At 40.7% G+C, this 27894-nt stretch overlaps 1 protein-coding gene across 1 annotated transcript in view; it reads right to left on the bottom strand.

Annotated features, from left to right (window-relative positions):
* The window catches only part of kcng2 (potassium voltage-gated channel, subfamily G, member 2), a 51024-nt gene extending 26551 nt beyond the window's left edge, over positions 1–24473 (bottom strand). The window contains exons 1-2 of the mRNA XM_028036964.1: positions 23976–24473; positions 6008–6885 (exon numbers count right to left, since the gene is read on the bottom strand). Coding sequence (XP_027892765.1) covers positions 6008–6790 — 783 coding nt within the window. The 5' untranslated portion in view covers positions 6791–6885; positions 23976–24473. The remainder of the gene's footprint in view (positions 1–6007; positions 6886–23975) is intronic.
* Positions 24474–27894: the final 3421 nt, after the last annotated feature.

Genomic DNA, 27894 nt, shown 5'->3' with positions numbered 1-27894 from the left:
CTTCCACATGTCAGGAACTGAGGAGAGGGTCTCTGACCTGGGAGTCCACGGGGGAGGACGGGGTGGCAGAGGGGCAGAAGAGAACAAAACAGAAGCTGGAAGCTGGAAGCAGTGCCAGGAGGCTGACTGCTCACACCACTATACACTATATGCCACGCTTGAAATATTCGGCAGAGTGTGAGAACAATCACATAGAAATAAGTTTGAACAAGTTTGTTTTTATGCGCTTAATACATGCTTCCACTCAACTCCTCTTCTGCTGCCATTATTATTATTAAGTACGATTGCTCTCTCAATACAGACATCTTGAGTTTAATTAAGTGACTGTACTAACTATGGGAGCATTCAAACCAGCCCTGTTTAGTCCGCTTTAATCTAGTTCATTTGTCTATTAAATCCGGTTTGTTTGGGGAGGTGTGAACGGACAATCGAACTGTGATTCGAACCAAAAAAGGAAACTCTGCTCCATCTAAAAACGTAAAATTGGGTTTTATTGAAGTGAACTCTGGTGCAGTTTAAATCCATATGCAAACGGCGAGAGGACTGGAGACCGCTCCTAAAGCAGGAAGTGGATTACAGTGTAGGGCATTCGGGGTAAATACAACCACTGCTAGCGGGAGAAATGCCTCGTTGTCTTTTAACAAAGACAAAAGAGAAGCTCGTTGTCTTTGTGTTGTTTCCTTTAACGGTTCTTGATCCACCTCAGACAAAGGGGGTAACCAGGTTATTCAAATGGTTTGCTTCGTTTGACACAGTGCAGTGTGAAAGCAAACCGCAGCGGATGAAAATGTAACAAATGCTAGAATTTTGATCCCCAATCGAACCGAGTCTACTGGACTATTTCCCAGCCACTCTTCCATGTTGATGCTATAATTTGCCACTGTTCTACAGTAAAGCGCAACAGTGTTCTAACAATAACCTGCATATTTTTGGTGAAAATGAAAGAAAGTTGATTTAATTGACAAGTATATGTTGTTGGATTTACAGCCCTTGCAAAGTGAAGAGCAGAAGGAAATGGCTCTACATAAAAACACAGCAAACATAAACAGGAAGCAGCTGGCAGGTGAATACTTTAATGGCAGCAGAAGGACAAAGAACAAGAATGACAAGATGTTGGTGAGTGTAAGTGTACTATCACTTTGTGACTTTCTTTTTTTCAGTGCTCATCTATCTAGCTATTGTTCTTTATTTGCTAAAAAAAAACCAGTTATTTTTTTCTTTAGTCTAAGAAAGTAATATTAAAATGTATCAAAAGCCTAGGAGGAATGTAACAGAAAGCCCCAAGGATGTTAAAACAGATGTGACATAACTTGATTAATGACTTGAAAGGCTGTGATTTAAATATTTTCTAGTGTCTTTAACGGCTACAAATACGTGAAAAAAAGGCCACCTCATTATTCTACTAACACTTTCCTTTTTGGTTTGATTTCCACCTAAAGTTTCCAGTCCTAATGACCCACAGCCATAATTCACACAGTGGAAGATCTGGAGCTCTCACCGATCTTTGGGAGGCTAATTGGCACTTCAGTGAAATAAGTCTGGCCGTCTTTGCATTTGAAATATGAATTTTCCAAATTAAATATTGCTATCTTTGGAGGGGTTGTTGCTGCCACATTGGGAGAGGTAATGTTTAGTTGTAGGTAAAACAGAAAACATCTTCATCACTGTCTGTATTTTTATTTCCTCCCTCGACTTCATTGATTTCTCTTTTTTGAAGCTAACACTCTTCAAGCTCGCTGATGAAAACCATAACTTTGACAGAGGGAGGAACTGCAGGGCTCTGCTGTGATTATACTCCAGTCCACTGATGCCAATCAAAAGATGAATTAGAGTGATACATGCACACCCTGCAGCCAGATCTCTGAGGCTTTCTGAAACCTTGTGGGCCGAGGCGGAACATGAAAAGTCTCAGGAATGAAACATTCCAAGCTTTAATGTGTCTTTTTGCTGTTCTTGTCATGGGCAACCGCAACACAACTAGTTAGTAGGAACAAAAACCCGAGATTGCAATGCTTCTCTTTCTGCGAGATGAAAGCCAAACTCGGCAACAAGTGGATGTGGCTCTACTGTGACTTTCAGGCCTAATTAAAGAGCAGAGTGTGATAGATGTGAGCGTCACAAAACATGAGCCTGGCAGAATCCAACCTTTGATTATTATCAGCTGAGGATTGTTTTAAACATTTTCCTAATTACCTCTTAGACGTCACAGAGGAACCAACAGATTATGGGATCACTCTTTCGACAGGGAGTAGACCTTTCTGCAATTTGAATTGTTAAAACCTTTGTCGTAAAATAAATAAGAAATGAAGAGATGGGCTGTGGTTGTTTTGTGTACTATACAAATACATTACAATATACTATAGTTGAATGGTTCATTAGAAAACTAATTCAGAAAACTAGTTCAGCACAAGCGCACAATAACAAGTTGCCAGTTAGAGCCAGAGTCTTCCAGCTAGGAAAAGTTAGAAAGACAGAACAACAGAGGTCCAGAAGTAGAGGATAAACCAGAACCAGCAGTAGCACTGACATCTTTCAATAGCACTTTGAGCTATAATTGGTAAATAGCTGTGGTAAATTGGTGGGTGTTGATCATTTGAGAAAATACAGGCATTTTTGACTTGTAAAAGCTAGGTTTGTAACCTCAGTACACTAACAAGTTGTATCATTTTTCGTCAAGGTAAATTCCATATCTGAAGATGAGTGCTTGAAGCACTTAATAAATAAAGATGTTCTTGAATTGTTGTTTTGTGTTGCTTAAAAAAAGCTAATTTGCAAGTACTATACGTTTCTAAATTCTTAAGGTAAAAAAAATTCCTTTATTTTTAAGTTTTCGTCTGTTTTACTGTTTTGTTTAGTAATGTCTGCCGCTTAGCGCAACATTTTGATTTGCTAGTTATGATTGGTTGTCTAGTTGTCTGATTGGATGAAAAAGAGCTGTCTGTGATTGGCTGGTGGTGTGGCTCACTGACCAAGAGTCTGGCAAAGCCGCAGAACAAAAAGCTTGCCTGAATGCACACCGAGCGAGCGTGTGTGAGATGGAAATGGAGACGCCATATATTATTCTTTGTTCAGGATATATGCGCTCACATCAGTCTCACTGAACACCAACCTTATGTGTATATAACGTCATGCACAGAGGGTTGCTTTTACGACGTACTAACATCTATGATAGCTAGCTTTATCTTTATACGTGACTCGTCCCTTTATTTGATGAAGGCGTTCGCTTGTAGACAGGCAGAGGTTATGGATTTTTGGCAATAAACAACAATAACAAAAAACACCAGACTTCAAAAACTCTTTATGCCTGACCTGGCAGCCTGCCAGGCTAATAATGCGCTGAGGGAAACCCTGCTGGTGTCTTAATAATCCCTTCAAGGGTTATTAAGAGGAACATTAACCTCATTGTGCTGTCAAAGTGATCTTGATTACAAACATAACCTTCATATACTGCTTTTTAGTGTAAGAGCAAACTCTGTCTCCATGTGCCTGCAATGAAAGCAGCTTTTTTTTGGGTCTATGGCCGTACAACATACAGTTTATGTGAGCAAAGAGAAAAGAAGAAAATTAAAGACGATACAGCGCAATGACATCCTTGACACGCTAATTAATGAATGACATCATGACCCATAAGTTGATGAATTAATGAGAACTACTGCATGTCGGAGCTCAGAACTTCATTTTGAATGTTTGGGTAGTGAACTATGAACATAAATTATTTCCACTAAAGATGGATGGACTGAATTTAGAAGTAGTGAACTGGCACAGCAACGGGCAAATATGGGCAATATATAGACAGATGAATTTGGGTCCTCTGGCATCCCTGGAGATTAGGTTATTTATGATAAAGGTTAAAATTCACAACAAAACAATGGTGGCTTATTGTTCATCCAAGGCACGTTTTTACATGGTTGACATGAAGTAATAGCTTGATGGGGGGATTAGTGTGGAAGTCCCAAAGCAATTAATTAAGAAATATTTACTCATAGCTTCATTTTTAGTGGTCATCTGCTTTTGGGAGGATTTGCATAAACAAGCTTTTACATGGTTATAATTTTTATAATCACACAGTTACATAATTATAATGAGCTCACTCTGTATTTCATCGCAGCTTTTATTATTTTCATTTGTGAAAGCAGGTCAAGTAAAATGTGCGGTATGTGAAACATATCTGAGGCTTTTTTGCAAAGACAGCGTACAAAACCAATTCCACCTGTCGTTTAAAGCTGTGGGAAAAACATAGCTGGTGTTTGCTGTCCTCAATCTCATGTATGGAGGAAAAAGCAAAAACAAAAAAAGTTGGAATTTGTGTTGCTGCAGAAGACAGACTGCAGAAACAGGAGGAAGTGTCGCACAATAATCTGGCACTCAAGTGAAGGGTGAGTAGGCCTGTTGCTCCTGAGCCGTCGCCTTGGTTTATTTCACAGTGATTTACAATAAAGCCCGGAAAGTCTCTGTATGTGGGCCGCTGCATCAACATATTCTGAATGCCTGCTGTAGATGCTCCACTGCACACACAGCCCAAAGGCGATGAGAAAGAAATAAAAAACAGAAGGAGGCCTGAGAACGGATTCCCTGTCCCCTCTGTGAGCTGTTTAAAGGCCATCATGGGGTTCCCTCTGAACGTCTGTTTTGTATTTAACTCTTCAAATACACAAGTGAGGCCATTTATAAGACGCAATACTGTTTTTTATGCACAAAAAATAATATGAGTATCCACAAAATGGGATTACTGTCTGCTTCCACACTTCACTGAAATTAGAAAATCAATGTGCTCTAATCTAATTTCTATTTGAGAAATCTCAGGTTGTGTTGGAACGCCAAGGGCTGGGGGAAAAAGAAAGTTATTTTAAATAACTGTATGCATAGGAAGCGTACAAGAAGCTTAAATCTTCTGAGGAAAACTTCAGTGGCATAGAGCGCCTCATAAAAGTAATTATACTTTGAAGTCTTGCTTATTTTGTTACACCACGACCACAGTCTTAAAAGTATTCAAATTGGATTTGGTGTGATACGCCGACACAAAACAAAGAATGTTGGTGAAGTGAAATGAAGAGAAATGGTTTTCAAAACAGTTCTGAAAATATGAAAAGTATGATTACTAGTTGTTTCTTTATGAGTCAACTTTTGTTGTAATTCCAGAAGCAAATCTTTTTTATGTCTCAGTTGCTGTGATTCACTTTCACACTGAACTCTGTCAAACGAAGCAAACACTTTAAAAAACCTGCTCCCCTCCTCGCCTGTGGTGGCGCCACAAACCACTGAAGGAAATAATAGAAACATCTGAAGAAAACGCTTCAGATGTTTCTTCAGGAAAATGTTAACAAAAATGGAGTAGAATCAGATTTTAGCGGTAGTAGGATTTCCTCTTTAAAAGATTACGAGCCATTTCTCCTGCTAGAATTAGACAAGCCTTTGGTTAGGTCGGATTTACCCAGAATGCCCTACGCTATAGTCCGTTTTTCCTGCAGACCAACTTTACGTTCACATATTCAATCAAACTGCATCGGAGTTCGCTTTAACCAAACTGAGAGCTACGTTTGTAGGCGGACCAGTTAACTTTTTTGTTTTGCATCAGAGTTAAATTGCATGTTCACACTCCCTCAAATGAACCAGACTTTTAGAGCAATTCAACAAGAGTTTGATGAAAGCAAACTAAACAGGGTTAGTGTGAATGCACTCAAAGACATTTGCACCTATCCTATCAGAGACAGGTAGCATCTCTGAACATCCATTTTCAACAGGTTCTCAGTTGGATTCAGGTCTGAACTTTGGCTGGGTCACCACTTAAATCGTGGTTCTATAGGTTTATGGCTGAACCTCTGCCCTAGTCTCTAATCATTTACAGCCTCCAACATATTTCTTCCAGGACTTGCTCTGTGTTTAACATCATCGATCTAAGTCTGAATAAATCTATAGGGAACCAGTTCTTTTCTTGCTGTGTCTCACAGGTGCTAAATTAATTTAGAACTAGAATCTGTGGAAAAAAATCGTGTGGACGTGAACTCACCCTCTCCTCCTCCTCTCTGAGGTCCGGCATGGTGCTTACGCACAGCGTCACCGCGGTGATGGCTACAAACAGCACAGACAGGCAAGCGAAGATCTTGCCAGGAAGGCCCGAGTGCGGGTTCTCCACCATGTCCCTGAGCCTCCGCATGCAGCCCCCCGAGAGGGTCTCCTCCGGCCCGCCCGGAGGCTGCTGGCTCTCCTCGCAGGACTGCGGGGAGGTGAGCTCGGCCTCCTCCTCCTCCAGCCTTTGCAGCTCCTTGTACTCCTCCTGCCTGAGGCGCAGCTTGCGGAGGCAGCACCACTCCAGGTTGTCATCCTCCAGGCCCCAGTAGAGCAGCTCCTCCTGGAAGGAAAGGGCGCACATCTCCCTCAGCAGCCTCAGCTTCCCTGCCGCCAGGAAGGTCACTATGATGCGGAAGGCAGACGGGTTCCGGTCGAAAAAGTACTCGTTGCGGCTGACGTCGTAGTCGTCGCACACGTCCATGATCTCGGCCTCGTTGCTGCAGCTGCGCAGCTTGCCCAGTCGGGTCAGCGGGAACTCATCCAGCGTGGACCAGGGGATGTGATACTTGATCCCCCCGACGTTGATAATGGCCGCTCTGTCGGCCACGCCCGCCTCGTCTCTGTCCTGCTGGTTCGGCTGAGGCTGGAGCAGAACCTGGGCTCTCTTGTAGAACAAGCCCTTCTTGGATGTGACTTCCTGTGGATTTTCCACATGGTTAAAGCGGAAAGGGGTGAACTGGTGGTCAGTGTTGCCTGCCAAGAAGGCCACCTCCTGGTACATCACTGCGACACGGCTGGGGGAACCTGTCCTGCACAATGCGTCGAGTGTATGAAGCGACTGGAAGCTCGTCACCCATTCAGCAACAAAGATTGCATCTGTGAAATAATAATAATAAAACAAAACAAAGTAAATAGTTTTCTTTAAACAAACTTATTTTTTTTAAAAAATTATGAAAATCCCTTAAAATGTTTGCTATTGCTAATCTTTAAATCCTTTAAAGCATCACCGGTCCAAGAATGGAACCCTGGGGAACTCCACACCAGAGATAAGGGCAAAAAAGGATACAGAAGTAAGGAAAGCAACAAAGCATGGTCTTAACCGACGGGGTGGCACTGACCCAGAGTGCGCTTTTATGGGTGGGGGCTGTGTGTGTGTGTGTTTGCGGTTTGATGGTCTGATAGGACATCCATATCACTTCCCCAATGTCCGACCGTGACGTCTGATGCGCTCCTCCTGAGCGTCGTGCTAAGACCATGAGAGTCTTAGCACGACGCTTTAAGAGAGTCTAAAGCTTCTCTTAAAGCGTTAAGATCTGAATTGCCCTGTTGACAGGCTTAGAATATCCACATTGCCTCAGATGGGCAATCAGAATATTGTGGTCTACAGTATAAAAAGCAACCATGAGGTCAAAATCACAAAGAATGGCAGAATATGAAGCTAAAACCATATCATTCTTTGTGTTTTTTTGTCTGACAAAGAGTTTTACAACCAGACTGAAAGAAGATTCATAGACTTAAAAATTAAAATGTTAACTAACAAAGGATTGGAACGTTACCATATTTAAAGTTTTAAAATACACCATTGGTACGAACAAAATACAGCCTTTTTTCTAATTGAGTTTACATATGAGGAGGTAATAAAAATGATTTGTTCTTTGTATCAGGTTCTCAAATTATTCAAATCTGACTTCAAATGTACATAAACACACACATTGCTGCCGTCTATTAATGTGTAAATGGTTATCAGATCTTTTCCAATCTGTTTGACGTTCATCATTTTATGGTGAAAAGAGAAAAAACACTGCCAGCTTTCACAGGAATGAAAATCCAAGCAAATTCAACACAACCTTCAATAATAACAATATTAATGATATTGAAAAGCTCCATGGTTCTTCTTCATCAGAGGAGTGAAGTGAACAGACATGAGAGCCAAGGTAAGACTGTATATTCATCCATCCATCCGTTTTCTGTTCACCCTTGTCCCTAATGGGATCGGGAGGGTTGCCGGTGTCTATCTCCAGCTACGTTCTGGGCAAGAGGCAGGGTCACCCTGGACAGGTCGCCAGTCTGTCGCAGGGCAACACAGAGACAAACAACCATTCACACACACACTCACACCTAGGAAGAATTTTAGATAGACCAATTAACCTAACAGTCATGTTTTTGGACTGTAGGAGGACGCCGGAGAGAACCCACGCATGCACAGGGAGAACATGCAAACTCCATGCAGAAAATCCCCGGGCCGGGAATCGAACCCACCACCTTCTTGCTGCAAGGCAACAGTGCTACCAACTGTGCAGCCCTCCTGTATATTCATGTCATAACTGTAAAAAAAAAATCCAGTTAGCGTGTTAACTCAATGTTCATCAATAAAAATTGGATCGATGAGCTGGAAGCAGACATGTTTACCCACAACCCACAGCAAATTAAAACCCATAATGTCAGCGCAAACATTCATCACTAACCGCCAAACACGATCATACGATGGTAGAGTGATGATTTGTGCTTTTATTGTTGCAGCCATTCCATAAGCTCCTGATTAATGGGTTGTACTTAGTTTTTTATACTCTTTTTTTTTTTTTTTGCCTGATTTGTGTTCATTCAACAATGACACATTGCCTCTTATTGTGTTTCTTGATGTGAGACCTTGAAAAGCTTTTTTTTTTTAAAGTTGGACCAACCTGTGCTATTTTGAAAAGCCATTTGATCTTAACTTATGTAAGACATAGTCTGACTCATCAGCTGACATGTAAATTTCAGACTCTGAATGTCTGACTTTCCCCCCCATGCTGTGACAGGAAAGTGAGTAATCGGACTATGGTTTTTTCTCGACAGAAAAAAAGAAGAGCAAAGTTTTGTTTTAAGACGACATGATGACTTTTCTTTTTACATCCAAAAAGAGCATGTTTCCTGTGCTTAAATTGCAACAACGCCTCAAAGCGCAGCATGCGGACGCCATGCTGCGCTTTGAACTCACTCGGCTTTAATTAAATTTGTTGCTTTTCCATTTTACCGCATCGACGGCCTGTTCTGTTGAACATACCGCAGGAAATGCACTTCATCGCGTCGACCTCGCCGCCGCACACCGAGGCGAATGTGAAAACAAAAGAGCCTCTGCTGCCGCATTTAACAAATAATGCTTGAACACTGGATGCTCAATGTTTAATCTTGTGCAGCAGGGGTATATGCATTTTTTAGAATTACACTGATGCACAATCTATGATTTGATGCTGACTTTTTTCTGTGATTAACAGTAACTTGTGTAGATGCGGTTTTTCTGAAATGACGTAGGCATTTCACAAGGTATAAACAATGTACGTTTATAATGACAGATTTGGGAGCCATATCCTTATCTAATACCTGGAAAAAAAAGGATGGGAATTTTGTTTCAAGTCGTAAAAAGAGTTTTAGGCACAAAAGGAACTTGGAGGTGCGGGGGAGGAGTAAAAAATAGAAGAATTAACTACACAAAATCACAAACAAGCTCTTCAAAATGATTTTGGCCCAATATATATTTAAAGAGAGTGCCAAGACTATTTTTTTCATGGACACACACAATGAGTTATTTGTCTTTCTGGGTGGAAAATTACTTTTGATCTTCCAAAACATTTGTAAGAAAGGCAGATTTTATTTTGAAAGTCTATTTTCAGTGCTTTAATTGAGAAATGTTAAAGTGTTTTCCACGCACATATTGCGAGTTTGCTCCTCTGTCATGAGGCCGATAGTTTGGAAACGGCTCGTTTTGCTCCGGGGCAGAGGGTCAGAGGGTCAGAGAGCGCCACCTTTACAGCAAGTCTGCAAAGTGCTTCTGACAAGAGCGGCTTATTGAGCATGACGCGCAGCCCTGGGGGGGGAATAAACTGAATCCAACCCAAAACAGAGAAAAGAAGAGTCATGGAGGGCTTGTTAGGTCATGGGAATGTCTGGTTTTTTTTTAAATGACTTAGAGTGTTTATAGAAAGATTATGTTTTATCTACAGTTAGATCCAAAATGAATCACAGATTTAGATTTTTTGTTTTCAATCAACCATGAAACTTGAAACGAGAAAGTTTTGTTGTGAAAAATGAGTAATGATTTTTTTCAAATCTGTCTGTGTGTATTTACTCGCCTTTTTTTCATTTACCACTTAGTGCATTCAAAACAAACAATGCAGACAGGTATTGATCTACAAAATAACCAATTTGATAAGCAAAGAGGACAAACAACAATAACAGAGTATACTCTGTTATTGTTGTTTGTCCTCTTTGCTTATCTTGTATAAACAAGTTTGCTTATACAAACAAGTTTGTATAAACAGTTTTTTTTTTGAGTAAATAATTCCTTAATATGGATTTTTAAAAAGTACTACTTGAATTGGTAGATTATTTCACTACTTATAACATGGGAAAAGGGTCATTGACATATAAGGATTTCAGCCAGGCTAAATAAAAAAAATTGTAAAATATGTATATCCATTGTAATTATTAAAACATTTGAAATGTTGTGCAAACAAAAATCATAATTTAAAATTAAAATGAGACCTTTTCAGAAGTTTTCTATGAATATGTGTGGTTGTGGTCTTAAAAAATGCCATGTGGTGTGATTGTGATTTATCTTAAAATAAGATATTTCCGGACTTCCGGTTTGGCGATGTAGGAGAGGGAAGCAGGGTGAAGGAGCTCCCGGCCAACTTTCTTTAAATTACTTTAGAACAGGAGTTATACACTTCCATTAAGCACCGGACCGATAGAAGCACCGTCTCTGAACCTGGCGACGTTATAATGGCCAGTGATAATACTAAACAAAAGCTTTCTACTTCAACCAGGCGAACGACTAGCCTTGCTAGCAAGGTAGCCTCAATGGCCGCGGCCTCCTCCGACGGCGAACCACCTGGCGATAGTAAATGCGGAGATCCCGTTTCCATGTCCCAATTGGTCACGGAACTATCCAAGCAGCGGAACAACTTTAAAGAGGATGTGGCCACATTAATTCAAGAGTCAATTCGGCCTCTGCAAACATCGGTGGACGGGCTGCGGGACGAAGTGAATTCTTTTCAGAGCCGCCTTGTAGCTGCGGAAAGCCTGGCAGGCGACAACTTTCAACGCATATTTGAAGCTGAAGCTGCTGTTAAGTCTCTTCAGTCCCAAAACGCTGCCTTGTTGGAACGCCTGGAAAACCTGGAAAATCGATCTCGCAGGTCCAATCTACGCATACTTAACATACCTGAAGGCAGTGAAGACGGACAGGATCCAACTAAGTTCATCTCCAAGTTGCTAAAGGATGCTATGGGGGACGACATATTCCCTTCTCCCCCGGAATTGGAGCGAGCACACCGCACAGCTGGACCTAAGCCCGTAGTAGGACGACCACCACGGCCCTTCATCCTTGAATTTCACCGATACCGGGAGAAGGAAGCCGCTTTAAGATGGTCCAGGCAGCATGAAGTAAAGCACCAGGGAACCACCCTGAGGATATATCCAGATCTCAGCATCGCTCTTGCAAAGAAAAGATCGACATTCAACGGTGTCAAAGGTGCTCTTTACCAGAAGGGTGTGTCATTTCGTCTTCTTTTCCCTGCCCGTCTTAAAGTTACGTTTAAGGGAGAAAGCCACTTATTTGAAACGCCGGAGGAGGCCCAGGCGTTTTATGACCGCTGCGTTGCAAAAATAAACAAACATCTGTCGGAGTGAGACGGGATACCCACGATACAGCAGGGTCTGGTAACAAATTACTGCGTTATGTGTTACACCTGCGTGTTCTGCATTGAATGACTGGATAAAAAATTAATGCTGCTTCAAGTGGACGCATCGTTTTTCTCATAAGGGACATAATTCCATACATTTGTGAGTATGTTTGTACCATGTATGCACGTACACGAATATGCCCCCTATTATTACAAATCTATGTTGCCACTATCACTGTTTTTGTTGTTCTCTGTTCTTACGTAAATTTAGTGCATTTTAGCACAAAAATCCACGTTCATAATCTAGCTGGTTATTGTACAATTGCCCTGTGGAGTTTACACTATCCACCGTTTATAGTTGCTGGTGCTGTTTTAACTTATTGTTTAAAGAGTATAACTCCTTAATACCAAGTTTATTGGGAACCTTCCAAAGTTAGTTTGGGGATGTGTATGGCCTATCGGAAGACCTATGAGGTGTTTATGGGACAGCAGTTGGCTTCGACAAGAGAAGCAAGGATACAACCGGGGTGGGTTCTAATAAGGGCTGGGTTCAGGGCTGCCTTTTTCATTCATACAGCTGATTTGTGTTGTTTTTTTTACTTTATTTTTCTTAAAAATTTGAACATGCATAGGAAGACATGCACCCGTGGGGGTGCCAGGTGGAGCTGCTGGGCCGGGACAGGTATAAAATTGGATTATCATGGCTAACATATGTAGCAACAGTGTAAGAGTGGACGCCTCAGCAGTTCGCTTTACTAGTTGGAATGTAAAGGGCATGAGAGGACCAGTGAAACGGGCCAAAATTTTTTCCCACCTTAAAAAACTTAAAACAGAAATAGCATTTCTACAGGAAACTCATTTGGTCTCTGCAGACCATATAAAACTTAAGAAGCCTTGGGTGGGACAAGTTTACCATTCACAATTTAATACTAAAGCGAGGGGAACAGCAATATTGATTCATAAAAATATACAGTTTACTTTAAGCTCGTCCATATCAGATCCACAGGGCCGATATGTTATAGTTTCTGGTTCCCTATATAATACTCAAGTTACACTTGCTTGCATATATGCTCCCAACTGGGATGACCCCTCTTTCATATCCAGATTAATCTCTGCTCTACCTAACATGAATTCTCACCGTTTGATACTGGGTGGTGACATGAACTGTGTTATGGATCCGACCCTAGACCGTTCCAGCTCTAGATTGTCATCTCCATCAAAGATGGCTCAGGCCTTAGCAGCATTCATGAAGGAAGCGGGTTGTATAGATCCTTGGCGCTTTTTGTTTCAAAATCGTAGGGAATTCTCTTTTTTTTCACATGTCCACCAGTCGTATTCAAGGATTGATTGTTTTTTTGTAGACAAAACTCTGCTACCCTTTGTCAAGAAAAGTGAATATTCTGCTATTGTAGTGTCTGATCATTCACCAGTAATACTGGACTTAGCCTTTCCACTTAATCAGGCTCAGCGGCCCATCTGGAGATTTGACTCAACTTTGTTAGCAGATGACAATTTTTGTGAATCGATGTCTACTGCCATAGATAATTTTTTGTTTGAAAACAAATCAGATTCTGTGTCGCCATCCATCCTGTGGGAAACATTAAAAGTGGTAATTAGAGGTGAGATAATATCTTACACGGCAACACGTAACAAAATTAGAAGATTAAGGCAGGAACAGCTTATCAGTTCTATGCTGGAGTTGGACCGTAGACATTCAATGTCACCCTCCCCCGAGCTGTACAAAGAGAGACTTTGTTTGCAAATGCAATATAATCTTATATCAACGCAGGATGTGGAACAATCCTTGCTTAGATCCCGTGGATTTATATATGAACATGGTGAGAGGGCGGGCCGCCTTCTGGCCCACCAACTCAAGAGCCGGTCAGCGGCGCAGCTCATATCACAGATCCAAAAGACCCCTGACGAGCAAACTATTGATCCAGCTGAAATAAACCAAGTCTTTGAGAAATTTTATTCTGACCTATATACGTCACAATTCCCAGAGGACAACTCGGATATGAATAATTTCTTAATCAGCTTGGATATCCCTGTTATTGGTCCTGATAGGAAGAGGGATTTGGATAAGCCCCTTACACTTAGTGAGGTTATCAATTCTATTTCAGCAATGCAGAGTGGCAAGGCCCCTGGACCAGATGGCTATCCAATCGAATTCTATAAAAAATTCTCATCCAAGTTAGCACCTCTTTTACTTGAAATGTTTAACTACTCACTGGAGTGGGGAACCTTGCCACAGACTCTTACAGAAGCTAACATCATACTCTTACTAAAACATGGTAAAAATCCAACAGACTGCACTTCATACAGGCCCATATCACTTCTAAACGGTGACGTTAAAATCTTAGCTAAACTTTTGGCTATGAGACTGGACGCAGCCATGGCTGACATAATCTCCTCAGATCAAACTGGGTTTATGAGGGGTCGTCACTCTTTCTCTAATATACGTAGGCTTATTGGTGTTGTCCATTCTCCTGAATCGGGGGAGTCTCCTGAGGTTGTGGTCTCCCTCGATGCGGAGAAGGCATTCGACCGGGTTGAGTGGCCTTACCTATTTGCAGTACTAGCTAGGTTTGGGTTTGGGCCCAAATTTACATCATGGGTACAACTGTTGTATACCTCACCCAAAGCGAGTATAATCACTAACAAAACAAGGTCTGGGCTCTTTTCTTTATCCAGGGGTACCCGGCAGGGTTGTCCCCTCAGCCCACTCCTCTTCGTTTTAGCTATTGAGCCACTCTCAATTATGCTCAAGACTTCACAGAGTTTTAAGGGAATTTGTAGAAAACAGCTGGAACATCGGCTGTCCCTGTATGCGGACGACTTATTACTTTACATCTCGGACCCAGTATCATCTATCTCCAACATTGTGAGTTTGCTAAACCGTTTTGGTAAATTCTCAGGATACAAGTTGAACTTCTCAAAGAGTGAATGTTTTCCAATTAATAATTCTGCGCTCCAAATTACAGAAACTGACCTGCCCTTCCCTCTTGCTAGAGCAGGATTCAAATATTTGGGAATTAACGTGACACGTTCTTTTTCTGATCTGTTTGAAAAAAATCTCCCCCCTCTGCTTAATAATCTCAAACGTGACCTGCAGAAGTGGAGTGTCCTAAATTTATCTTTAGCGGGTAAAGTAGCATGCATTAAAATGAACGTCTTGCCAAGATTTATGTATTTCTTTCAGAGTGTCCCAGTTTTTCTCCCAAAATCATTCTTCAGACTTATTGATAAACAGCTATCCTCATTCATGTGGGGTAATAAACATCCTAGAATCAGCAGGCGCTTCCTTCAGAGACATAAGGATGAGGGGGGTATGGCTCTACCTAACCTGTTGTATTATTACTGGGCAGCAAACCTACAAAAAATAGTCTGTTTACTCCATCAACCAGATGTTGACTGGTGTCAATTAGAACTGAATGCATGTAAGCCATCATCATTCCCTGCATTAGTTACCTCAAAGCTTCCTCTCTCTCCGAGGCAGCATTCGTCATGCCCAGTTGTAATCTCAACTCTAAAAATATGGTCACAATTTAGACAACACTTCAATAAGATAAACTTCTCTATCTACAGTCCCATATGTGATAACCATGTTTTCCCGCCATCCTTATTAGATCCTGTCTTTGCCCATTGGCGGAGAGCAGGCTTAAATAAATTTAGTGACCTATATATAGATGGAATTTTCGCTACCTTTGATGCTATTTCCTCTAAATTTAGCCTACAGCGTTCCTCCCTATTTCGATACCTCCAGATCCGTGACTGTGTTCGTAACAATAGTCCCTGCTTTCCTAATTTACCCCCAAAGGGAGGTATGGACATAATCTTGCAAACTCCAACACAAGATAGGGGCTTAATCTCCAAAATTTATAATAGCATCTCATCATTCAATACTGTGAAGCTCAATGAGATCAGAGCAGAATGGTCAGAGGAAATTGGAATACACATCTCTGATGAAACTTGGAACCAAGCACTACGTAGAGTAAATGGGTCAACATCATGCGCTCGACTTGGACTAATTCAGTTCAAGGTCCTTGATAGGATCCATTACAGTAGAGCCAGACTCTCAAGGATTTATTCTACAGTGAGTGAAACCTGTGCTCGGTGCCACATAGCTAAGGCAAACCTAACTCACATGTTCTGGACCTGTAACAAACTGTGTAACTTCTGGTCCACAATTTTTCAGATCCTTTCTGAAGCTTTCGAAATAAGTATCCAACCCAGTGCTGAATTGGCAATATTTGGAACTCCAGGGGAGGGGATATCATTAACACATGATTTTAAAAATGTACTAGCTTTTTCAACTCTCCTCGCCCGAAGAAGAATATTATTAGCGTGGAAATCAGAACACCCACCCAAGGCTTCTCTTTGGTTGAAAGATCTGTCCATGTTCCTTAAGTTAGAGAAGATCAAATTTTGTCTTAGAGGTTCGATCCAAAAATTTTATAAAACTTGGGCCCCTCTATTATCTTATTTTGAAAGACTGGATACCCTCCCTCGAGCCTGAAAATCACATAGGAGCCAGCTCTGCTGTAGTTGCCTGTCCCCCCAGCCCGGCGGCTCCTTGTGAATCTGGCTATCGATAGTGATTGTCAACCTGTGCAGTTTTAAATATCCATGTTCTGTCTTGATCTGTGTACCTACGCTTGCGCGGACGCCTGTTTTACATGCTGTCCATGTTTCTGTACTCTGTCTTAGTCCCCTGGGTTTTTCATGATTGTGATTCCATAGCTGTATAATTATTAATTTTTTTTTTTTTTTTTTTTTTTTTTATTACTTTATTTTGCTGTTTCTTTTGTTTGCAGCCGGGTATGGATGGATGGGGAGGGGTAGGGGACAGAATAAACAGAAGGTAAAGGAAGAGACCACAGGATGGGGGGTGGGAAGGAGGGGAGAAGGGGGAAAAAAAAAAAAAAAAAAAATGTCATGTTTACTTTGTCCCTGTGTTCAATGTACTGTTGTGGATAGTTGACTAAATAAAAAAAATAAAAAAAGATATTTCCCATGATGTACTAAACATTATTTTCATAAGTTTTCCATTTATTTATTTTCCATTTATTTAGTGTGTTTAGAATTTTTTTAATTTGTATGTAACTGTCTGACAGCTCCCCCCCCCCCCCAAAAAAAATGAACCAGTTCCATTTATAATTGTCTTGTATTTTTCTTCACCATTTCATCAAACTGATAGACACCAGTCACTTGATGATACCAACAACCAGACATTTTTAAATGTCTGGTTGTCTTATTTCATGTGTACTAAGACATTAGCACCAGAAACTAGACCAAAACTAAAGGGTGAGATTTTGTGTTTTTGCGGCGTAGAGACTGAGGTCATACGTCTTTTTATTATCCACTGAAACTCTGTAAGCACTGCCTGTCTTTACTGGTTTACACACCAACAACAAAGACAACAAAATGACAAGTCATGGAAAAATGGTCAACAAATTTTGGATGCTTTAATTAGGACAAAACAACTGAAGTGCAAAATTGTACTTTTTATGTTTGCCTTTTGTAAAACTTTACAGTTGGTGTTTAGGTATTGTTTAGAATGTCTTCCAATAATACATAATTACTTAGTCAAAGTTTTAAATTTACTGTAATTCTTTTATGTCAGAAAATCTCAGGATGTGTCTTTTCAACATGCAAACTGCTTCTGATTATAGAAATTTGCACAAGCTGCCTATAAGTTACATAGCTACTCATTGTTTTTTACATTTCCAATTGACTTGTGTGTTTGGTTTATGTGGAACTATGTGGCGACAGAGTCAGATAGAATATAAAACCCAAAGTTTCCCTCTTTTTCTTTTTCTCTACTTTATTATACATGACCCTGTACCTGCAGCTCAGGGGACACTTTAAATGCAGGATTGTTCTTTTGCCACCAGTTGCTCGTGCAAACCAAATTTGCATGACTCTTTGTATAAATCAGCAATCTGCAAACCACTGATGCCCTCCCACATCCACTCCATCTTCATCTCTGCAAGAGGCCTGAAGGACTCATACAACGAGAGCTTAAATGACACTGAACCATTTCTGACTGGTCACTTAAGGCCGTTCCTTTTTATTCATACTCCACTCCACATATATTAGGGCATTTAAGTCCTTTGCCTTCAAAACCATGGCAGGAAATGAGACAATAGAAATGTGTCTTGTAATCTAGAAAGATTGAAAATGTCATAGTATGAATTAACAGAGTATGTTTCACAGAATAATGATTCTTAATATGTACGGCTTATCCGCATTGGGAAATGACAGAGGCTCCATCCATCCATCCATCCATCCATTTTCTGTTCACCCTTGTCCCTAATGGGGTCGGGAGGGTTGCTGGTGCCTATCTACAGCTACGTTCCAGGCGAGAGGCGGGGTACACCCCGGACAGGTCGCCAGTCTGTCGCAGGGCAACACAGAGACATACAGGACAAACAACCATGCACACACACACTCACACCTAGGGAGAATTTAGAGAAACCAATTGACCTGACAGTCATGTTTTTGGACTGTGGGAGGAAGCCGGAGTACCCGGAGAGAACCCACGCATGCACAGGGAGAACATGCAAACTCCATGCAGAAAGACCCCGGCCGGGAATCGAACCCAGGACCTTCTTGCTGCAAGGCAACAGTGCTACCAACTGCGCCACTGTGCAGCCCTTGACAGAGGCTCGCCGTTTCATAATGAGTCACAGAGGCTGATGGCAATGTTCAGAAAGTAGCTCGATTATTGATTCGACGTCCAATGTTCGTAGCTGGAAATGGAAAAGCAGCACAGCCGGCTTTTCTCGTATAAATTATAAATGCGCCGAATGGGTTGACGGTCTTTAACCCAATGCTCGTTATTAATGGACTCTGAAAGCCCAACAATGCGGCAGCACTTCTGTGCAGAGTGGAGCCGTCGAACAGAACGAAGACTTGGAGCATGTCCAGCAATGTGTCCGAGTGGGACAGCTTTCTGCAGGAACAAAGAGCCTGGAGAGGGTGAGGAGTTTCAGTAATACGTGTGGTTACTTCCACAGAGGAGCTGTAAGGCCAGGGAAGTTTTATGGGACGAGTTCCAAGGCTGATGTGCAGTTTCTCTTCTCTTACGGCGTCTTCACACCTGATTGTAAAGTAGACTCGGCTTGATTGGGGACCAAAATTGCAACATCCATTATATTTTCAGCTGGTGCCGCTCACTTTCACACTGCTCTGTGTCAAACACACCGAAACCTTTGACAAAGTTGTTTATCTCCTCGCCTGTGGGGGCGCTGCGCCAAGAACCACTGAAGGAAATGACACAAAAACCTCTGAAGAAGACATGAATGCAACGGAATGTCAGCAAAAATGGGTGTAGCGTCAGATTTCAGTTATAGGATTTCTATTTTGTCTTTGGTAAAGGACCACAAGCCACTTCTACTACTAGCGCTAGACTCTCACGTTTGTTTTGGTTGCATTTACCCAGAATTCCCTGCGCTACAGTTCGCAGAGCATCCACATATGCATTCACACCACACCAGAGTTCACTTCAACAGAACCAAGAGCTATGTTTTTAAGCGTACCAGAGTTCACTTTTTGGTTCGCATCAAAGTTTGATTATGAATTCACACCTCCCCAAACAAACCGGACTTTCTAGGCAAACAAACTAGAGAAGTGTGGACTCGAGTCACATGACTTGGAATGGAGATTAATCGACTTTACACTCAATCCGACTCATGACCTCACTTGGACTAGAGCCGTTTGACTTCTATCTTCTAACACCAAAAATAAAGTGTGTGACAGCAGAACTGTGCCTGCTGAACAATCCAGCCCACTGTGTGCCTCTGGCTATTTGCCAATGTTTCCTCCTCATGTTGCTGCAACAACCACAATGACTCTCCCGTGTTGTTTACCTGCTTTTTCTTCTGCTTCCTCCAATGAAAGCAAAACATAGCCGACAGAGGGGGAGAGGAGCTGTCATCTGCTGCCATCAAAAAGGAGCACAAAGTTGAGAAAAGAAGGAAGAAAGCCGTGCCTGGTATCACCCAGGATGCAACGCAACATCAGTCTGATCAACTGTAACGGTAAGACACTGTTGGGAACATTTTCAATCCAGCAAGCGAGTGTCTCAGGATGGATTCTTAATTGTGAGACTGGAGACAGGTTGGGCTGCCAGCGGTTGTATCAACATGTTGGCTGAACTGAAATCTACCAGACTTTAAACTCAAATGGCAACATTGCCAGTATTTCAAGTATCCAGATTGCAAGATATCCTCTTATTATGTATTCACAGCAGATCTCTGTGTTTTCTGAACCTCAAGACAAGTCATTTCATCCAAGCTGGCCAACAGCAGAACCATGTTCAACAAAGCCATTTAATTGGAAAGTTCACTATTATACCGTTGGTTATTTTTTCTTTATAATACTATTAAAAAAAAGTTGCTCAGAATGGAAATAACAAGGACCGTCTGTCACCTCATTGCACGCCTCCTTCTATCTGGCAGGGTTCGAGCACCAGACAGTTTTATTTGTCAAATTCAAATAAACTTTTTAATAACTACTTTCTCTGTGTGTTAGTCTTTCCAAGTTGAAATGCAGTTATTTTACAGTTTTTTTTGTATCCTGGATTAGTTTGTTCATTCTTGTCATTCTTGTTTGCAAACGCTGGCAGTGTTTTTGGTCATTTCTGAAAAATTAAGCTAAAGTGATTCCTCTCTCTCTCTTTCTCGCTCTCTCTCACATGGCTCTCCTCAAGTAACATTTACTCAAATCTATACCAAAATCAGAAATAATAAAAGAACAATGTTTTTTGCATATCCACTATAATATTTTGTGTCTCCAATGCCAGTGAGGTTTAGTGGTAGAAACACACCATGGAGGAAATCAATCAGTTTATCTGCACTGGAATCGTCAACTTGCTCATTCACTCAGCTAATCGGAACATTGATGTAGCTTTACCGTAAGTATTTTTTGATATTTTGTTTGTTGCTAACCGCTTTTATCTTTTCACTTCAGCATGTGTGAACAGTGCTATTATTTATTTTTCCATCATTCTGATTACATAAATTAGACGATTAGAAACCTCCAATGTTCCCTGTAACGGGTTTGTAAAGTTTCAAGCAGCACTAAATCCACTCGATCTGATTTCAGAGTTTTCCGGTTTATGCTGACATAAAGGATAAAACTGTCCTGATATTGTCACAAATGAACTAGGTTAGTAAAAAAATAAAATAATGCATAGGCAAGTTTCTGCATATAACCTGCACACTCAGGTTTTTAATAACAGCATCATGCTGCTGAGTCATGAGTAAAGGTGATACTTCATGTTTTGAGCGGCTTTAGAGGCATTTTGCACTGTATGCTCTATTATTCCTGCGTTGTATGCATCTCCAGCCCTCTTTCTGCTTTGACTTCTTCTAATCTGAGACAAAATGTGCAATGTTAAACTTTTCCTTCAGGCCAAGGCTCCTGGAAAACAACCCTGCATGAACTGAGCCATTTGCTTCTATCTTTTTTTTTCTTTCCAGTGCATTTATGCCACTGTATATGTCCTTCACTTTATGGCAGCTCCCTTGTGATCTCTGTGTCTGACTCTCTCTCTGCAGGCGTGTTTGCATCCAAGGCTGTCTGTCTCAGTCTTGCTGTTGATCATCTCACAGACCTGTTTGTGTTTTTCATTCCCTTCTTGTTTCCCAGGTCGTTTTAGAGAGGCACCAATCAAGATGTTTTTGTTTTTATCAATTTCAGATTTACGATTTTTGCAACCCCCTGCTCTGCCAATATTGATTATAGCCAATTCTCTTTAAGATTTGTCAATAAAAGAATTCAAAATAGATTGTAGCTTTGCTGGCTTTGGGGTCAGTAGGAGCAGAGGCGACGTCACACTGTGTGTGACAGAACAGAAAAACTCAGAATTCCAAGACTACATTTTAATGTTCTGAATAAAAAGACACAAATCATTACAGTGACACTTTAAACATTAGCATAGTTAGCATTCCTAACTGTAAACAGAAGTGTCTATGTATAATCACTAGAGAATGTAGATCCTAACCTACATCCCCATATTTTTCTGCATATTCTACTACTAACAAGTGAAACAATTATTTTTGCGGTAACAGTTCAACCTACCTGTTATCTCCTGCAGCATGAAGCATTTAAATATCATTTTACATATTTTATGTGTAAGAAATGTTTTCAGTAATACTGAAAGCCAATCTGGGGTAGTGTTTCCTCAGTAACCATGACCACACTGAAGAGTGTTGCTGTTAGCGCTCTCTGATAGCACTAAAGATGGGGACGGGGTTTGATGTTTGAGTTTCTGACCCACCAGTGTCCAGTAAGGGCTGGTCAAATTAAAAGTTTCTGATTCTAAATTGACCGCTGCGTTTCTCCTTTCTTTAAGGACAAGGGCACCTTACCCGATTAATCGGATGAAAAAAATCTCCCACGTTCTGCAGATTCTTTTCATTTAACCACTTAAGATTTTTTTATATAATATTAGAAATACATTAAAAGATGGAAATCAATTATTCAATTCCTTTCTTAAATAAGGAAATAAGCATTTTATTGCTTAAAATGCAGTAACACAGCATCAATTTAGTGAGGGCTTGGTCATTTGTACTGCAGGATGAATCTGGAGTTTTAAAAAAAGGAGTGTAGGAGTGATAGATAGCGTTACAGAGGAGAGTTTTAGAAAGCTCTTTATGTTTAAAACCATATCCGAATTCAAGCGTACATTTGTTCACGCTTGGGCTCTTAGGATTTCTGAAGCCTCCTTTAGATTTTTAAACCCTACAGAACTCACAATATGCAGTAGTAAAACTAAACATTTAAAATCTAAACAGACCAAGACTACAGAGATGCATTGTGAGTCTCCAAAAATGCAGGAAGACAAACCAGATATGTTCCTTGTCTCCTTCCGCTAAAGGCTTCCAAATACTCACTAAACGAGCAACAAAGTTGCTAAGCAGGCAGCAGTGTGCAACATTCACACTCTGCCCAGCAACTAGTCCAAAAGACAATATTTTCAATATAATATGTTATATTTATTTAAATGTTTCCTTGCAGTTCACTTTCAGTATCTGTTCATCAGACTTTAGGTTCTTTGATTGATTTGCATTTCTAATGCTTTTAATATTTGTTATTTTCTCCATCGAGTTGCTGAATGGACAAGAAGTCCATGTTTCATCTTTGTTTATTTGACTTATGTTCATAGTGATTGTATTGGTTCAGAATGTCAGCTTTTTAATGTCTTTATGCTGTTCATATCTGTCTGTGCCGTTTCCTCACTTAATTCCACATTTTTTTATGTTTTATTCTGGATATTAATCTAAGCATTTGGCCACATATTTGTTCAAGTTTTTTTTTGTCAGTTCACTGCCTGGTCGTTGCTGAAACTTCTATAAACCATAAAAGAATAAAGAATAAAACTTTGTCTTGGATTTGAAAGCCTGGAAAATCATCTATTAATAGAAGCGTTCTATTTCAGATCGATATAGACAGCAAGTCATACAGTGTCATGAATTGAATCTGATTGAGGTTTGTCGTGTTTTCAAATCATTTTTGATGTAGAATTAAACCCAAAATGAATATTATTCAGTAAGTTTTTTTTCTCAAATATTAATAGTTTAGTTCTTTTCTTCCCTCTTTAGTTGTCTTACCAACAGCCATTAAATACTTCAACCATTTTTGGGGGGAGAGTTAAAAACCTTACGGACTCAAAACTCAACTCTGCCCATTTCTGCCTCTAGTTCAGCTAAATAAAACTCATGCAGAGCTGAAAATGTTTTGAACAAAAGCCAACTTATAATTTTTGATTATAATTTTTGAAATGGAGAATTTGTTGTCTTTTTTATTAAAAGAAGCACAATATTATTTCTTTCTCAATTTTAGGTTTGAAAATAAAGCAAAATAGAAAACTTTAGCATTTTTTTTCTTTTATTTATGGCATGTACACATTTCAGGAAATTTGTGAAACGCGCGCAGTTTCCAACCTAATGACGAGAAAACTCGACCAAAAAATGTTAAGAGTTATTCTGTAATGGAATTTCTATTCATTAAAAAACTGTTTATTGTTTTAGACTAACAAGAGCCGCGGGTTGCAAACCTCTGCTCTACTGGAACATACACGGCAAAACAAAAAGAAGAGAAACAATGTAATAAATTTTGACAAATCAGTAAATGGACAGACGGACACAACAGAGAGGAAGATGGCTGTTACAAAGAGCGGCACCTCTGGGAACTTTTGATCATATTACGAATAACTATATATTCAAATATAGACTATCTTATGATTCCAAACTCTTTCGACAGTTCTGCTGGGTCTAAGCCAACAAGACTCACCAGGTGTGCTGCGGGGCGGGAGTCCATCTGCTCCGGCTTGCTTGCACGAACGCGTCCCTCGCCACGCAGCATGCCTTTAAGTTTTCCACGCAGACGGTGCGGGACATCGTAGCGAAGATTTCACGCGGAGCTCTCCAGACTTCCTGCTCTTCCTGAAAGTCCCGCTTTCAGCAGAAGGCGATTGATCAATCTGGAAGTCCGCTTCAGCGACGACCCGCCGGGGGGGGTTCGGCCCCTCTCTCCATCGGAGGCGACGTGGCAGATGTTCCACGAGAGGGTGTGTGTGTGTGTGTGCGTGAGAGAGAGAGAGAGACCGTCGTGGGGGTCACACTGCTTCGCGCGGACCGCTCAGGTGCGTCCGGAGCTGCGCGCGCTCCGCTGCGCTCTGACAAACACAGGCTGATCTCAGAGCAGTTTGAGCGCGTCAGAGGGAGGGTCTGTCATCCGCTGCTGCACGCCGAGCTGCGACTTTTGATTCTGACTGAGTGGACCGTCGATGGATGCCCGGGTGAGGATTAGGACCACTGAGAGAGAAAAAGAGAAAGAATTCGGACCTTTTGACAAAAAGTCAAAATTCTGAGAAAAATGTTTAGAATTCTGAAAAAAGTCACAATTCTGAGGATAAAGTCAGAATTCTGAGTATTTGTTTTCTTTTCAGTGGTCCTAATCCCATTATCTTGCAATGGTAAACCAAAAATATTTACACCAATTTAACTTTTCTGCCTTTTATCACTTCACATACACAAACTTATGTGAATTTTATTGGCATCTTTTACTCCCAATAAAATTTGCAAGGTGTTAGATGCAAAGTTACATGTATTTTATGTTCTGACATACGTGCAGCATTTTCTTGACAACTGAAAGGAACAGAGTTACTTGACTGTACTATGCAATTGCACTGTGTGCCTGATAAATACACTATATCAACCCATTCCTGGGTACATAAGGACTGGATAGGCAACAAATTCATTTCGGGGCATTCATTTCTCTCTTCATTTTTGAAATCAATCCTCTTAAAACCTTGGAAACCCTTTATGGAGCGACCAGCAGTGTGTGCTCCATCATATTTGCATTGCAGTTGAGCTTCTCATTAGGCAACAGACACACCCAGACTCCCACCACAGAAAGCAGCCATCCGCCAGCTCAGACTCACAGCTAGTCGGGGGTTTATCATCTGAGACAACAGCCTCCAGACCCTGATGACTGCTAAAGTAAAACAAGTGATGATGGCAGCAGAAGCATCCATCATGCCTTGTTAAACGCCCGCTAGCAGCGCAGGGATAAAACTACTGATACAACAACGAGTTCCACCAAGAACCACACTGAAGGAAAAGACACAAAAACCTCCTAACGAGACACAGAGCGCAACTTCCTCCTTCACAAAATGTAAACAAATGCAATAGCATCAGCTTTTAGCGGTTGTTGTAAAAATCCTACAGAGACCTGTAATCCTACAGTGAGTCATTTCGACTGCTAGACACAAGGGTTTGTTTCGGTTGTATTCGCCCAGAATGCCCTGCGTTGCAGTCCGCTTCCTGCTTTTGGAGCGGTCTCTGGTCCACTTGGCGTCCACGTAGGTATTAGAAACACACCAGAGTTCACTTCAGCCAAACCGAACCGAGGCGGACCAGATAATACCAGAGATCAATTCAAACCTCGCCAAAGTCGGAACCGTTCCTGCATTACACGGAGGTGCTTCCGAGGTTTGATGAGGTCAGAGTCAACTGATTGTGTGCTTCGTCTTGTACAACCACCTATTACCTATTGGAGTAAGAACAGATGACATGACATCTGACAGCAGCCAGCCCGCTGACCCTCACTGATGCCATAAGTCTATTATTGATCCCTCTTGTGCCTCATCTGTTTGCTTCCTCGGTTGTCACTCTCAGTACATCTCTCGGTGTCATATTTAAATACTCTGCCTCTGGTATCTTTATTTATTCATTCTAACAGCTTCAGGTTGTAAATTTTATTCAGTGGTTGTTGTATTCTGTTAGTGACTCTAAAAGTTTTCTCTCTGTAGGGCTGGGAGGTGTGGAGATGATAAATGTGAAATTTTTGCTTCCCTGGAAAAAAGGGACAACCAAACAGTTGAGAATAAATTGAGAGATAAAATAACAACAGCAGCAACAAAATTGGACTGGAATAGTCTGTCATTAATCTGTCAGACAGGCAATGCATTCAATTTTACAATTTTAGCAGCTATTATTTGAGCTGTCCATCACAATCAGTGTTTCAGCTTTGATTCCTTTGGGACCATTGCAATTTCTTTTATGACAAAAAGAGAAATCTTGGTTTTAGCTCATTTTTATTTGCTTATTTAACTGAGTCAAATTTCTTATTTGTTTTGTTGCTGTGTTGTATTTTATTATTATTATTATAATTATAATTTGGTTTTGTTTAAACGGGTCACTGAAATCTTAAACGGCACTTTCTTGTGGAGTACCTCAGAGTTCTATCCTCAGTCCTATTCTGTTTTTGTTGTAAAAATCCTGCGACTTGGTCAAATTGTCATATTTCAATAACATTTTTTCATTTGCATGATTTTCACCCCGTATGATTTTATGAAAAACAAATCAGAGAGCCAAAGTATTCCACTAATTTTGTTGTCAGTGGTCCTGGATCCACAGATGCACTAGACTAACATTTTGGATTGGTTGCACCAGTGTCCCTGACTTTTTTTTTGTAGGTGCCGACGTAAAAAAAATTCTGTAAAGCACATTTGATTCTGCTGTTTGGCTGTTTGAAATCTTTTCTTTGTTTTAGTTGTTTTTGGGTGATACTGTCAACAGAACCTCAAAATATTGATTGCCAGACTTTAAAGAAGAGTGTAGTTATTGCAACGGAGTTGCTTGTGGGAAACAATTTACTGGGTCTCAGGCAACTTCTACCACATCTTAGCACAAATACCCAACTAAACTATAACCATCTGCTAAGCCAGAATTTTTACAGTGCGAAGTAGAAATATATACTCAGAAATAATGAGATCAAACAACTTTATAGTCACATAATGTGTGGCAAACGTAATATTGGCCTTTAAAAGGTTTCTTACCTATTCTGTGTTCTGCGACATGCAATGAAATGCAACATCATGCAACAGCTTCCACCCTGTACCTTCCCTGCTGAATAATTCACTGCCCAGCAAATCCAACATCTTTAAGTCGTCGTATTTTGAGAAGCAGCATTCCGATTTTCATATGCAGTCAAAACTTGTAGTGGGCTGACACCAAACTATTAAAATTCATGAGGAGTTCCACAGATTTTACAGCCTGGCCTCCATGTTGGTGCAGCTGCTTAATTCAATTCAAAAAGGCTTTATTTATCCCATAGGAACAGTGAATGTTGAGTAACTCATATTGTTCAAAGAGTTGTTGCAGATGCTGATGTGTATGGGCTATTTTAGTGGTTTTTAAAACTAATAGTGTTTTTAAAACCACTATTAGCCCTCAGCACCCTAATATATGAGGGTGCTGAGGGTTATTAATTATGTTCATTGTTTTATGAATCTCCAGGTGTTCCAGAAGAGTCTCCAAATCAGAACCAGCCTTCTTTATCAGGTTGTTTAGCTCTTTAAAGTCAGTTAGAGAGGATATGCTGCATCTTGCTTCAAACACTGAAAGACCTGCAGAGTATTTCTGTAGATGCAGACGTCTGTATTGGGCCTGAAGTTAGAGGAATACAGAAGGAAATAAATTGGTGCAAATACAGTACCCTGTGGTTACTGTATTCGCACAGTATACAGTGATACACTGATTAGACACACAGTCCTTCAGTCTCACTAACAAGAGTCTGTTTGACAAGTAGTCATTGATTCAGGTGACTGTTGACTGTCTTCTGGGGGTGGGGGATTAACGTTTGTATTTACTCAAGATGTCTTACTCTGATATTTTGAACTTGGTATCTTGTGGCTGACTCTATG

This window comes from Xiphophorus couchianus, chromosome 13 (genome assembly GCF_001444195.1).
Source record: "Xiphophorus couchianus chromosome 13, X_couchianus-1.0, whole genome shotgun sequence".
NCBI classification, from domain to species: domain Eukaryota; kingdom Metazoa; phylum Chordata; class Actinopteri; order Cyprinodontiformes; family Poeciliidae; genus Xiphophorus; species Xiphophorus couchianus.
This window is presented reverse-complemented; position numbering and strand designations above follow the sequence as displayed.